This window comes from Dendronephthya gigantea, unplaced genomic scaffold, assembly GCF_004324835.1.
Source record: "Dendronephthya gigantea isolate DGI-Jeju-01 unplaced genomic scaffold, DenGig_1.0 000140F, whole genome shotgun sequence".
NCBI classification, from domain to species: Eukaryota; Metazoa; Cnidaria; class Anthozoa; order Malacalcyonacea; family Nephtheidae; genus Dendronephthya; species Dendronephthya gigantea.
The window spans coordinates 166,013-180,022 of NW_021163150.1; the positions used below are offsets into that span (position 1 = coordinate 166,013).

At 36.4% G+C, this 14,010-nt stretch overlaps 1 protein-coding gene across 1 annotated transcript; it reads left to right on the plus strand.

Moving 5' to 3' along the window:
- Positions 1 to 2,221: 2,221 nt before the first annotated feature.
- Positions 2,222 to 4,956, plus strand: LOC114536555. The gene is made up of 6 exons (XM_028557900.1): positions 2,222 to 2,443; positions 2,623 to 2,951; positions 3,286 to 3,433; positions 3,631 to 3,835; positions 4,121 to 4,335; positions 4,948 to 4,956. Exons 1-6 carry the CDS (start codon positions 2,222 to 2,224, stop codon positions 4,954 to 4,956), a joined length of 1,128 nt encoding a protein of 375 aa, XP_028413701.1.
- Positions 4,957 to 14,010: the final 9,054 nt, after the last annotated feature.

Here is a 14,010-nt window from a genome sequence, read left to right on the forward strand (position 1 = left end):
TGGCTCGGCAAAACTGATGAGCCAATCAGCAACATTAGGCTTTTTGCGTTTGACGTCATTATGAGAAAGCTCTATTATGTAGTTACATTTTTTTCTGGTGAAATAAGTGATAATGGTAAAGTTCAAAGTTGAGATTTAAGAAAAACACGCCAGCGGCAACTCACCACGTACTTTATCACCTCAGCAATGAAAACCATCTGACATCTTCAGATTTCTTCAATCCAGAATGTCCCTTCATCCCAGAATGTCCCTTCATCCCATAATGTCCCTTCATCCCATAATGTCCCTTCATCCCATAATGTCTCTTCATCCCATAATGTCCCTTCATTCCATAATGTCCCTTCATTCTATAATGTCCCTTCTTTCCATAATGTCCCTTCATTCCATAATGTCCCTTCTTTCCATAATGTCCCTTCATTCCATAATGTCTCTTCATCCCATAATGTCCCTTCATTCCATAATGTCCCTTCATTCTATAATGTCCTTCATTCCATAATGTCCCTTCATTCTATAATGTCCCTTCATTCCATAATGTCCCTTCATTCCATAATATCCCTTCGCACCATCAATCACAATGTCTACCGTGTTCTATTTCAGAAATCCACCAACCCTATCACTCAACCGTTAGTACAAAGCGACAATGAAGACGACTGTGTTTATGACAGAGAAACGGACACACGTCGGTCGAGCACGTCTAGTAACGTAAACAATGAAAGTCAAAATAGTGAAAAACAACATTTAATTAACTAACCAATTTAACTAACCATTAAGGGGGTCCTCTACCAAAAATTTTTTTAACCTTGCTATTCATAGTACCAAACTGATACTTTAGTATGTTGTTAGGCTATGGTCACTGACAAAAAGTACATACAATTGCAAAGTTGTGTTGCCTCGGTTACCAGAAAATGCCACGCTTAATAGCAAAATGGATGCCATTTTGCAAACATGATAACTACACAACCATTAGCCATAAAATGATGAAATAACTTTTATTTACTCAAAAATAACATGGTCTAGGAGTTGAACTAAAACTTTTTAGGTTGGTGGGGTTTTAGCAGTTTTACAGGCAAAACAATTGAAAAGGTTACAATACATTCCATTGAATTAGATACCACTTGATATCAATGCATCAGAATTAAATTTCTTTAGTTCATCTCCTAGAGCTACTCATACTGAGGCTATCCTGAAAATTTCAGCAAGATAGCTCCAAAACTTCTTCAGATATCTTGCATACAATCTCGGAAATTGCTGAATTTCGGCATTTTGAGAAAAATGCATTTAAAGTGTAATATTAAGTTCATAACACAAACAGGTCTAAATAACAAGGCTCTATTGCTATTTTATTGCTACTGTACATTGTTACCACATTAGAAAGCTCCTGCTTCATAAGTGGTGCCCTCTCTTCCTTTATTTTTATCTTCTTTCTTCTTTTTCTGCCAGCGGAGGATTTTTCGTCGTTTCCTAACTTCAGGAGTGTTCCTATGTTCAGCCTTCCTTACTCGCAAACGATCACCTTTTTCTATTCCTTCTTCATAGAAATGTCCTGGAACTAAGTCCATCTCTTCAAAATGTTCAATGCTGCTTTATTGGCAAGATTCAAATGAGCTACAGCATCATATGTTCCAAAATTCAGGACATCCGCTCCAACAAAAATGGTTTTCGGCAACCGGTTCCAAATCATGCCATTTAGTGACTCATTCTGGTTTTGGGTTTTTCCATCTAAGCACTTGCTCAATAGTTCATCATTGCTAAGCCTGGTATAAATAGATTTGAGCAATGCAATAATATCATCAGGAAGACCTTCACCGGGTTTGTACAGCTTTGTATTGTTTGCTTTATCTTGTGCAGAATTACTGGCACTGTAGGCATTTGAATGGAATGGAGGTGGCATGTTCATCAAGCCACAGAAACGTTTCAGTGATGAGTGTCCTTAATGCGTGTATCTAAGGGCCATTCGTTTTTCACTGAAACAAAAATCGAATTGCGATCATAAAACTTCGTTTTTTCTTTTTTATGTTTGAGAAAAACGGAAATTGAATTGAATTCCGTTTTCTTCGTCTGAGAAATGGAACGAAATAAAGATTTTCCTTCGTTACTTTCAAACTATTTTCTGAACATGGGAAAACGGATTTTCAAACTGAATTTCAATTTCCATCAAAGGGCTGATGCGGGCTGATGCTCTTCAATACGCACCCCCCGTCACAAACCAGAAATTTCCAATATGGCGGCTTTAGAAGAACACGAACAATTTATAAGAAGCTTCTTATCTCAAAAAGAAAAAACATTAGAAGATTTGTCGGATGCCCTTATAGCAGCGTATCCGGAACAAAGAGGTTTTTCTGTTCGAAGTATAAAACGCTTTTGCAAGGAAAATGGAATTAGAAAGAGAGGCATTATTTCTGACGAACATCTTGATGATGCTGTAAAAAATGCTGTTTCCGAGGTACTTTTTCATCTATTTGAGAAAGATAGACAGAAAAAAGTGTTGCTCAAGCTAATACATAATACTAATACATGATGTTAAGCATATTCTACAACTTAATAGTCATCCAAAATGTTGGTTTCCTCTCGTTTCATTTTATAGTAGCTTTTATGTATCACACTGTTTAATATTTTTTACAGGTTGGTCCAGTTTATGGGCGGAAGATGATGAAGGGTTATTTGGATAGCAAATGTGGATTTTCACTTGCCTCTGAGCAACGTGTTCGAAATTCCTTGGCCAGGGTTTCACCATTATACCAGCAACAGCGTAACGCACGAACCGAAAGACTTACAAATCCACATCCATACATCGCAGAATATTTTGGCCACAAGTTGCACTTAGACCAGAATGAAAAAATAGCTATGTTTGGTGTCACACATGTTTGTGCAATTGATGGATATTCCAGGTTTATTACTGCATTTTCATGTATGCCAGTAAAAAACAATGTCGTGATTTATGACATGTTCAGGTATTTAATTTTTATTGAATTATGAGTCACATGAAAATCACATTAGAAATGTGAAAATATTGAAATATATCAATGAGCCATAAGCAAGGGTGACTGGGGGTGCAAATTTCGGTATTAATTGAAATTTAAAAAAATTATGCATGGAATTATTGCTAAATTACAAGAATCTGGCTCTAACAATCAAAGTTACACCTCATTGTCTTTCATATTTTTATGAACAAACATACATTCTAATATCCCCATGCTGCTGTTTTCTGGAATATTATAAACCACACTTGATCCATCCCTGGCTATAGGTGATATTTCCTTTTATAATGTTGAATGTCATTCACAGGAATATCATACTAAATGAAGGATTATTTGATCAGATCAGAGTTGATCATGGGATGGAGTTTGTCCTCTTACTGTATGTCCAAGAAATGTTGGCTGAGTTCAGAACAAATCAAGGTAGAGATCCCCATCGTCAAACAGAATCAAAAAAGGTATGCATCATAAAACCAAATAGTAGAAGATAGTTCATACCAATAACTCAGGGGGGTTGGCTATTGCTTCCTAGGTTTTCCGAATAACGAGACAGAAGTACTTACCCTTAATGTCTATCCACTTAAAAATTAAGCTTATGAAAAACTCTGCCTGTGTAGAATTTCAGGACCATACCATTTATTTTTATATTTTATAGAATCTTGTGATTGAAAGATTCTGGGTGGAAGTAAATGCAAGAGTTAATTACCCGATTAAATCAGCTTTGCGTCAAATGGAGGAAAGAAATTTAATTGACATGGAACTTGAGAATGTCAAACATTCTGTTTCATCAGTCAGTTTGAAAGTAGCTTTTGTGGGAATGGAGAAAGCAGTTCGGTCATGGAATCATCATGCTATACCAGGTAATATCCTTCTCTTAATTGGCACAATTTTTTCTCATTTACTTTAATTAATAATCAATTTCAATTATTTAGTTTAATTTATATCTTCGTAATGAAATCCTTCATTGCCAATTTATTTTATGACATCATCAGAGTTTATTTGCACTAGCTTTAATTTTTAACTTTGAGAAAGCTTCTCTTCAATTTTTATTTTCTTTAATTTTCACTTTGTTTTTCTTTTTTCACTTTTTTTTCATATCTCAAACTTTTTTACAATGTTCCTTTTATAATTTCTTATTATCACAGGAGTTGGAAGGCCAATTGATCTCAGAAACAACAACAATAGAGTGGCAAAAGTGCCGTTGAACATGATTCCAACATGCGAGGAGGCGGTTGCAAGGTATGAAAACGATGGTGGAAAGATAACACGTTTTCCTGCATTTGGCCAAGATCCATTATTCACAAATCCACATTTACAAAATGAAAGAGAGGAACAATTTAATCATATTAACTGGGAACTGGTATATGGCAAGCTAGTTAACATGATAATACACATTTTTGCAATGCTATCATGATGCACTTGAACATAACACAACAATTAATGTCTAGATGATATCAATCATTAATCTCAAAAGGCGTTTAACAGTCTTGTGTCCATTGCTATCGCTGTATATACTGTATGATATTCAATGCAACTTTTTGATAAAATCATCAAAACTATTAAGAGAAATTGTGGCAGTGTTGAAGCCATCCTCTCTGCACTTTGGGCATGTTGTTTTTCCAGTGTCTGTCCATGTTTTTACACATTCAAAACAACCAATGACTGACTCACAACAACTGGAAACTATAATAGGTGATGTTGATGTATCTTTACAAATTATGCACTGAAAACAATCTGTTATTTCTTTCAAAAATGAATTTTGCAGTGCTTTCTCAACAAATGCTTTATTGCTCACATGACTTTTCAAAGCTTTTTCAAAATTTTCTTGCAATGATTGCATTGCTTTTGGTAATACTTCATTGACAGCATCCATCACAGCAGATTTTATATTGCTTTTCATATTCTTACTAGTCACCTAGCAAAGGATATAAAAACCATACTTTTTGTTATGAATATACATCTATTATTATAGATAGAATAACATTGCATGGTATCAGGTTGATGCAATATTACCTGATTTTTCACCAAAAGTAATTGTTTCAGGGTCATCATCATCATCAAGATCATCATCTAGACATATGATACCACGCTCATTCTTTACTGTTTGCGGTACCGCAAATGTTTTTCTTGAGTTTGCCTTCCAAAATGCTAATCCTGTCATGACATCATCAAAGACAATTACTTAGTTCAACTTAAAAATGCTTGCTTAAAAGTGTATTTTCGTTGAAATTTTGCGGTTGTCTGAGAGTGAATTATGTACGTTGTTAACATAAAAATTTGTGACCTGGTTTGTTCAATATATGGGAAGTGAGAAATAACATTATTTATTTGATATAATTCACAGACACAGTCATTTATTGGCGAAATAGCCATGTGTAAAATTGTCATAAAATTGTGATGTGGTGTACTAGATGACATACCTTTAGTTGCATCACTATCTTCAATGGGTAAACAATTAGAAGACACGAGAATTAGTGTGTGTTGTTCTGAAACTCTTCCCTGCATTGGGCAGTTATGTACGGGACAGTCGCTGTAACATCATTTATGGTAACATAGGTCTGCCTTGTTTGATTTGTCACTTTATTCCCATTCTTCTTAGCCAGTGTAACTTTCAGACAGTAGCTGTTACTCTTTTTTTTGGAAGGCACAACAGATCTACAGAAGGAAATTGAAGAAAAAGGCCGCTTGACTTCCCAGGTTGAAAAACATGTATCAAATTCTCTACGCGTAGCTGCGAGGAAATAAAATTGAACAGCTGCGAGCTGCGAGTGGACCCATTAAAGTGAGATGCGCGACTTATATTTCCGATAAAAGCTGCAAGTGAGGCTTCGACAAAGTTAGAAAAGACTCAAATATTTTGTTCATACTTTAAACTTTTACTTTACACTTCAATATGCCACTGACACTGCATACTGCTGAAACATTACATTGACTTCGACTAGTCTAATCCGCTTGACTCTATACTTTAACACGATTAGCCGCCCAAGGCTAATATTCGAAATGGATGATGATTGTGAATAAAACATGAAATAACTGAGGAGTCCTCTCTGTCCTAACGTAAATTGAACTGGGTTTTTTACTTACCTGAACATAGGAGAATATCCACTGAAATTAGAACTTGAAGCAAATGAGCTTGAAGGAGACTGCAGCGAGTGCAATCCTCCAAATGAGGTTGACGCACTAGCTCTTCCTTTTCTTTCACCTTCGACTTTTACAAAGGATTCCTTTCGAAAATCACTTAAGTCAAACCGACCTTCCTTGTTTGGCCACTCTGTGTTGCCCGAAAATTCGTCAACAATGTGTATTCCTATTAGTTCCAACTGCAAAGTGCAACGTAACCATTCAGTTTGTAAACTTCGAAAATTTTAGACTAAAAATCACAAACGAAAACAGGTCATTTATCCCATCCACTTACCCCAAACATACAGGCTAACCTTTCTACGTTAACTTGACTCTTTTTTAATTTTCGATCTTTTCTTTCATCTCCTTCACCGAAGGAAAAATTTAAGTTTTCGTCTTCCATATCTCGCGTCGTGTTGATATCCAGTATGTCGTACGGAAAATGCACGAAAATAACAAAAAGGCGCGAAAATCCAGGGGGGGGGGGCGTAGCATGAGAAAACTTCTAATCAGCCCTTTGATGGAAATTGAAATTCAGTTTGAAAATCCGTTTTCCCATGTTCAGAAAATAGTTTGAAAGTAACGAAGGAAAATCTTTATTTCGTTCCATTTCTCAGACGAAGAAAACGGAATTCAATTCAATTTCCGTTTTTCTCAAACATAAAAAAGAAAAAACGAAGTTTTATGATCGCAATTCGATTTTTGTTTCAGTGAAAAACGAATGGCCCTTAGATACACGCATTGTCCTTGTCCCATACTTCGCATAGCATACACAAATCGCTTGTTGATATAAAACGAGTGCTGAACTTTATTTCATGTATAAAAGGTATACACCCAACCACATGTTTGGCAACGAACACGAAGATGAGACGCACTGCCTTTTCGTTCACGTGGGTCTTCTTCCAAAACAAGACAAGACGATGAACCACATTCACTCCAAATCATTTGCTTAAAAACATAGTTCAGGATCTCCATATCAATAAATCGATACCCTGTCACGGTAGCTGAAACTGGGGGAGCATTTCGTGGACATGGATTACCAATCTTACGAGCGGAAGCAGAAATATTTGGAGACGAATTGACTTCGATCATTAGTTGAAGTTGATGGCACAACAGAATCATTCTCAAGACGCGCTTTCCTTAAAGAGTCCGTGAATCTATTGCCATGAAATTTCCATTTCCTTACTCTTGAACCTTTCCTTAGCATCGTGAATATATGAATATATAATATCGGAATATGCAAATAACGCAAATTACGCTTGACGAACGCTTGAGAGTTGAGAACACGAGAACAACACAATGAGTTAATTTAGCTCAAAAGACGCCTTCAGATCGTTAAAAGAGCTTTCAGCGGGTGTGTTAAGAAAGCAGAAGGACTACTTCATATAATATACAGAAAAACGTTCTCATTGGATAAAAAGAAGGGCTTTCAGGCGGGATTTTCAAACAAAAACAGCTGTTGCTAAGGGCGTTGCTAAGGCAGAAAATAGCCAAACGTTCAGGAATTTGCTTTTTTTTAGTGTGTTGTAGTATTCTATGCGCACTGAAAATTTCTGAGGCCATAGAGGAAGGTTGAAAGTACATATAATGACTGTCTTTGAAAATTCAAAAATTTCGAAGTCAAAGTGAAAATTTTAGTAGAGGACCCCCTTAAAGCTATGAAGAAATTCTAGTATATTGTTTAAAATAATTGTGCGCTGAATATGAACTTTATTCAGTAATTTTGGGGGACGTTGTATAAAGAATATTGTAAAATTGTTGACGTTGAGTTACGTTGTATAGTCCTTAATTTTATCACCGAATAATTTCAGCGGTCTGTTCTATAGCGTCTCTACTATAGCTAGACATGCATCTAAAGTGTGGTTTCCATAACTTCTTATTTTTCACAATGTTTACATCGTATATGAAGTAGAAAAATATTGCTTATATGCAAGAAGTACTTTTCTATACTGATATGAAATACTAATTAAATTTGTAAGAATACGTCTTTCACTGGAGTCAGAATAACAATTTTATATACGTTTATGATCGTGATTTGGCAAGTGTTTTGGTTCATGATAAGATTGTCTCAGTGCTTGGAAAATTGAAGTGCTGCATCATTGAATGGTTTTCCTTGAAACGTCGGAATTTGTAATATAAAATACTGCGAATCTTCCAAGGATGTTACTATACTGTAGGTAACGTACAAACGGCTTTTTTATGGTTAATTATCGGTTAAAAACTCCAGGGGCCGGTTGTATCAAGCCCGTTTAGCTTCAACGGTGGATAAGTCAAAATTAAATAACACTCTTACATTTGTCTTGAATGAGTTAACTTGAATATTATGCACTGAATATGTAGTTGTAAACAGTATCTTTGTATTAAGGTTAAAAGCATTTAGTTTGCTTGTTGAGTAAAACGATAGACTTGCTTTTCGGCCCCAGGACGGAATTCACATACATGACTAGAATAGTCCATAGTAATAAAACTGTCGCATGGAAAAAGCGCTGATTATAGACGTTTTCAAAACTGGCAACGTAGGATGAAATTTTAGGGTTTCCTATACCACGTTCACCGTGTACATAATAATTCTTTGTCTTACACAAAGAATGGTTTAACACGCGGCTATTTTAGTCACACACATCATTTGTCCATGTGCACATCAAACATGCATGCATGTCATTGCTTTTGGAAAAGCGCCAGTTTTAAACGGTCGCAACTAAAATGAGACAGTATTGCCTTGGCAAGTATTTTGCTATCTTTCATGCGAAACGCTCCCGTCCTATAATCCTATAATAACCCATGATGAACTTTTTTCGTCTTGTCTCCTCGTAGCTGTTATTAAATATGTTTGTTGTATTTATATTTTCAATATTTCATATTTGCTCTGCCTCTGCCTGTGGTTTTATTTTATATCGTGTTTTATTTAGAAGTTGAGTGCATTTTCCTTGCGTTTCTACCCACCAACTCTGCCACAAAGTCTAGAAATATACTGAAAAGCATCCTTCGTATCAATAATCTTATCAAGAGGTAATTCCTGTCGACCAACCCCCGCCTTGGGGAAGGAAAACACACAATTGTTAATTGCCAATAATGGCGTTCAAAACGGACTGGTTGGTGTTAACGGAGGCGAATTAATTGAGGCTACCATTTCAATTACACAAATCCCACAATCTTTGAAAAAATCAAAAATCTTTGTGCTCATCAATTGCCGAGGTACTCTTCCTGCGAACCCCATTTTTTTTCGTTTAAAGAAACTGTACGCCTCTGCCCAGCTCGTTAGATTTCCCTTTTTCGAGGCTTCCGCAAGTCATCCACATTTATAGCTTAAAGATTTCAGTGAATGGCAAACATTAAAGATTAAAAAAAATTGCCTCACATGACTATCCTACGATATATACAAGGCATTTCTATAGGGTAAACATCTGACACCTCTGTCGGGGGTCAAGAGGTTTTTCGTGCCTTTAAAATAAACTTTGGAGTTTGTACCCAGAAAGTGCATGATCATGACGTAGCGTGAAAATTGAAACGAACAATTTACAGAAAGATCAGTTGAAAGCGCAGAGTAGTTAGTTTCACTTTGCCGATATTTTCACAATATCCGATCATGTCCATGGGCAACAAAAACCTGATTGAAATTTGAAATTATTTAAAGACAATTTATCGGTCATTTTGCAAAAAGATTGTATTGAAAGGGGTGTTGCAACTTAATTAGACTAGCGTTCTTCGTTAACTTTATAATTGGAGCGAATTAATAGCTGTCAGCAAAACGTAAATCGTTGTTCATGACTTTCATCAGTAGTAAAAGCAATCCAATTTCGTCATTCCTGCATTTAAGGGCCGTTCCGGCATAAACTGAGAAGTTTGCCTGCGATTTTCGTCTTCTGATATATGTGAACGAGTGGCTGAGTTACGGATGTGAACATAAGTGCACTTATACATCACAGGATACAGAACTATTCGCTCGTTGGCATCTATCAAAGGAAGAAAATTGCGACGGGAATTGCAAAGAAACTGATAAGCGTATTAAAATCACAGTTATTATTGGCAAAGTAAGCGCTAACATATGATCCTTATTCAGCTTTGTTACATCAAGTATCCCCGAGAACAATAAAATGACGTAATCGCAGGTGAATATTTATCTTTCCATGCGGGAAAGGAAGTAAACAAAGACTCTCATATAAAGAGTGCCACAGAACGCAGCCACAAGAAGGAAGCCGCATATTATAAGTCGGGCACAACTGTTTGCCTGTAGTCGTTGCTTGATCTCACCCTCCTATGGCTTTGGAAAGAGAAGAAAGACGTAGCTTTTTAACAAGAGTGCTAATATGGATGCATTTTCGCGAGGCCCGAACTAGACAGGTAAGGAACATGAAGTGATATTTCGAAACTTCGTTCCATATTCGCATTCGCTTTCATAAAAGAAATATCAATTTTAACCGTCCCAATTATCTTGTACTGGCTAACCGCTGGGAGTTCTAATAAAAGCAGAAATAGTAAACAAGATTTTTCTGACAATCATAGCCGTTTTTATCGTGAAATCATAATATTAGGCGAAGGAAAGGCATAACTTTTTTAAACTTCTGTTCGCTAATAATAATTCAAAATCGTATTTGATATCAATCAAAATGTCTTGTTTGTCGTTCAACCTGTTATCTCGTCTGGCTTATTAGAAAGGTCAAAGTTAAGCGTGTCAAAATGATTTTCGTCCGGCTAACATAAACTTAGTTTTAATAACTCTGAAATTCGCTATTATCTATGTTAAGAGAAAACATGTATTATGCTATATCCACATACGCGAAATATCGGGAAAATATGACAACAATTTATACAATATCTTTACGAATATACTTTCTGGCAATTTAAATCATGGCTGGAATTTCTCACAGAGAATCCACGGGGGTTGTTATGAAAAGAGCAGGGTTCAAGATGCACTTAATAGCATCATTGAATCCGATAACTTTTAAAGTATAAATAGAAATTGTATCGATGTATTCGTACACACCGCCAAATTTTGACCTTATATATAAAACATTCCTGATTCTAGAGGAATATTTCTGTGAGGAATATCTCCTTGTGAAGGCTTTTTTTCTATGATAAAGAAAATGAGTAGGTTTCTGTCACCAGCTGGTGCTCTGCAATGCTTGCAGACACTTCATTGAATGACAATGGAGTATAACTATTGTGTGAATTATCTATGTAAATGACGTGATTGATGCGCTAATGGCATTGAATGTAGACAGCCTATCAGGCAACACACTATTTTGGCAACCCTTTGGTGTTTTAATAGGTCTGTTCATTCCAAAAAGTTGTTCACCAGGATACTGAGCGAAGAACTCAGGGAAAAACTCTGGGAGAAAACTAAAGAGCCAGTTCTTGCTTGGTTTGAAGTGAATCCGAATATGCTGGTACTTTTGCGACCACCATCATATATTTAAAATTACTAAACCTATAATCAGTTCAATGAAGAGTTTTGCTTTGCTATTGAGCAAGTCTTCAATTTTACAAGCTAACCTGTCAAATAGTGCTCCTGCTGTTGCTTGAGGGTTTCACTGCATTTTCAAGAGAACTGGTCTAGGTCAGAATGTTGGCATGGCTACAAGCCTGCTAGACATAAACCCTCACTCAAGACATTTAAATTGGTGTGATATATGGCTCAGGAAGCTCAGATCTTGGAAAATACAACCTCTCAACAATATCAATCTGTGCATTACAATTAAAAAACTCATGCAATTTTCAAAAATGACATTTATCTGATACACCATCAGCAGTTTTGAACATATGCTATTTCCAAATATTTGGGCCAAATTGATCGAAACAATTCTTCGATAATAATATATTTTTGCACCCTCGTGGTTGATTTATAAGACAAAATGATTAATGCAAGGTCAATATATTTACAAGGAGTATAACACACTTTGCCTGTTTGTTACGGTAAAATCGAATTTACTGCGCGAAAAAGTAAAACAAAGCACTTACCAGGAGTAACAAATTACGATTTGGAACGGTTTCGATGTCACAATTTTCATGTTCGATTCTGGATGACCTTCATCTTCGTTCGTTTGCTTCGCCATTCGATAAAATTGTCCCGCAAATTTACCGTTACGTGGCGTAAAATTTGTCGCCGCGCCTCCCATATCGCATTCTTTGCACCACTCCTCTCATAGTCGCAATATTTGACATAGAGAAGAGAAATTTTGGGATGAAATCTTGAGATAATATGCTGTCATAGGGCAACGATTTTCAGCGTTATACAAACAGGGATTACACTTCGATATACCGTTTAAAATTGGCATGGTTATGAGTCCGAGTTGGCTATGTTTCTGCTGTATAACAGAGCAGCCTCCGCCGGTAGGCAATGGCGACCGATATATTCCTGTTCGTGTTGAAATACTCCATAATATCGTTGTTTTGTTCCTCTAGAGACGGCCAAGGATTGACAGAAGTATGATAGGGGAGCCAATGAATTTCCAGGTGTGTTGTGGTGTAGTTTTGACGCCAATTAGACACGCAAGGTCTAATAAACAATCTGAATGTTTAGTGGACATTTAATAATGCAGAATTGGGTTCGTGTGTGCGAACTTTAAAAAATAAATGTCTTGTTTTTCACAGCACACGGGCCATATTGGGTCAGGAGAAGTACAAGTATCGGTCGATGTAAGTAGGACAAGTGTTGATTTTTTGTGATTTAAATTGTATCGGCCGTGCATCAAAGCTATCCATGTCTAGTTGTTTACAACAGAGAAATTAGAAGTGAAGGTTTCTTTAAATGTTTGTTTTCTACACCAAAGTTGCATCGCATTTCCTCGGGGTTCGGGCGAAAGAATAAGTGCGAATATCCGCCTGGCACTCGATTATTTTGTAGCCAGTACGGTTGCCGAGAATTGGACAAAAAATTAAAGAAACAAAACAATTATTCCTGCTCGTTGTTGCGCTGTGTTAGCGGGCTGAGACGAAAACATTGGGCGATCGCAAAGAAACCAGCTCCAAGTGTGGCCAATATTGATTTAGACATTAGCAAAGAAATATATGAATAATTTTAGGGGCCGGTGATGCCTAATCCAAATGACTGTCGATGCAATTGCGAATGTATGTTGAATTCCTGGGGGATTATTTGGCAATTCTCGAGCTCATTATAGATGGCATGTTTAGATTAGCGTCTCATGTCAAACACGTTTTATACCCTGACAAATACTCATTTCCCCTTTTTTTGGAAAGTCGAAGATTCATGTGACACAAACGTGACTCATGGCCATCCAAAATTACTGTTGTGGAGACATTGTTTCCTAGCCATGTTTCCTGAAGGTGGGCAGAGCGAGAAAACACGAGCAACTAATTTGGAGAAATCTTATATGCTTATGAACGTGATGATTCTGCTTCACCGTAAACTGTTTTTGGTTTTACCAACAATATCGTCGAGGGTGGGTGGGAGAATGTTGGTAAACTCAAGTGAATGTCAGAATTTTAAAATATCACAGCAATATAAGACTTTGGCCATCCTTGTTTCACAGCCAAATGCTTGTGTATGCCCCAAGAAAACTGCTTCATAAATTCATAGAATACCTTTCATACGAACTTCCAGATGGCATCAGGGATTAATCCCCCCCACTTGAACTTTGTATGTTCCTATTTATAATCCTTAAATTAGTGTGCTTTTCCCCACAAGAAAATTGAAACTGAAAGCTGAGAATGGGTTCACAAGCAGACTAATAACTTTGTTTTGTTTTTAACTTCCATCCAGCTTGTGCCAGTATATTTATTTATGTTTTGAATTTTCCTATGATTGCTCCTAAAAATAAATTGATATGGTTAGGTGTTTACACTAGGAAATTGTCATATCAGGTATTCAAGAGTTTAAAAATATCAAGCAAATATAACTCATGTGAGCCATAAATTTAAACAATTGTTGTCTTGGACACAAGTCTTTATATCTCTG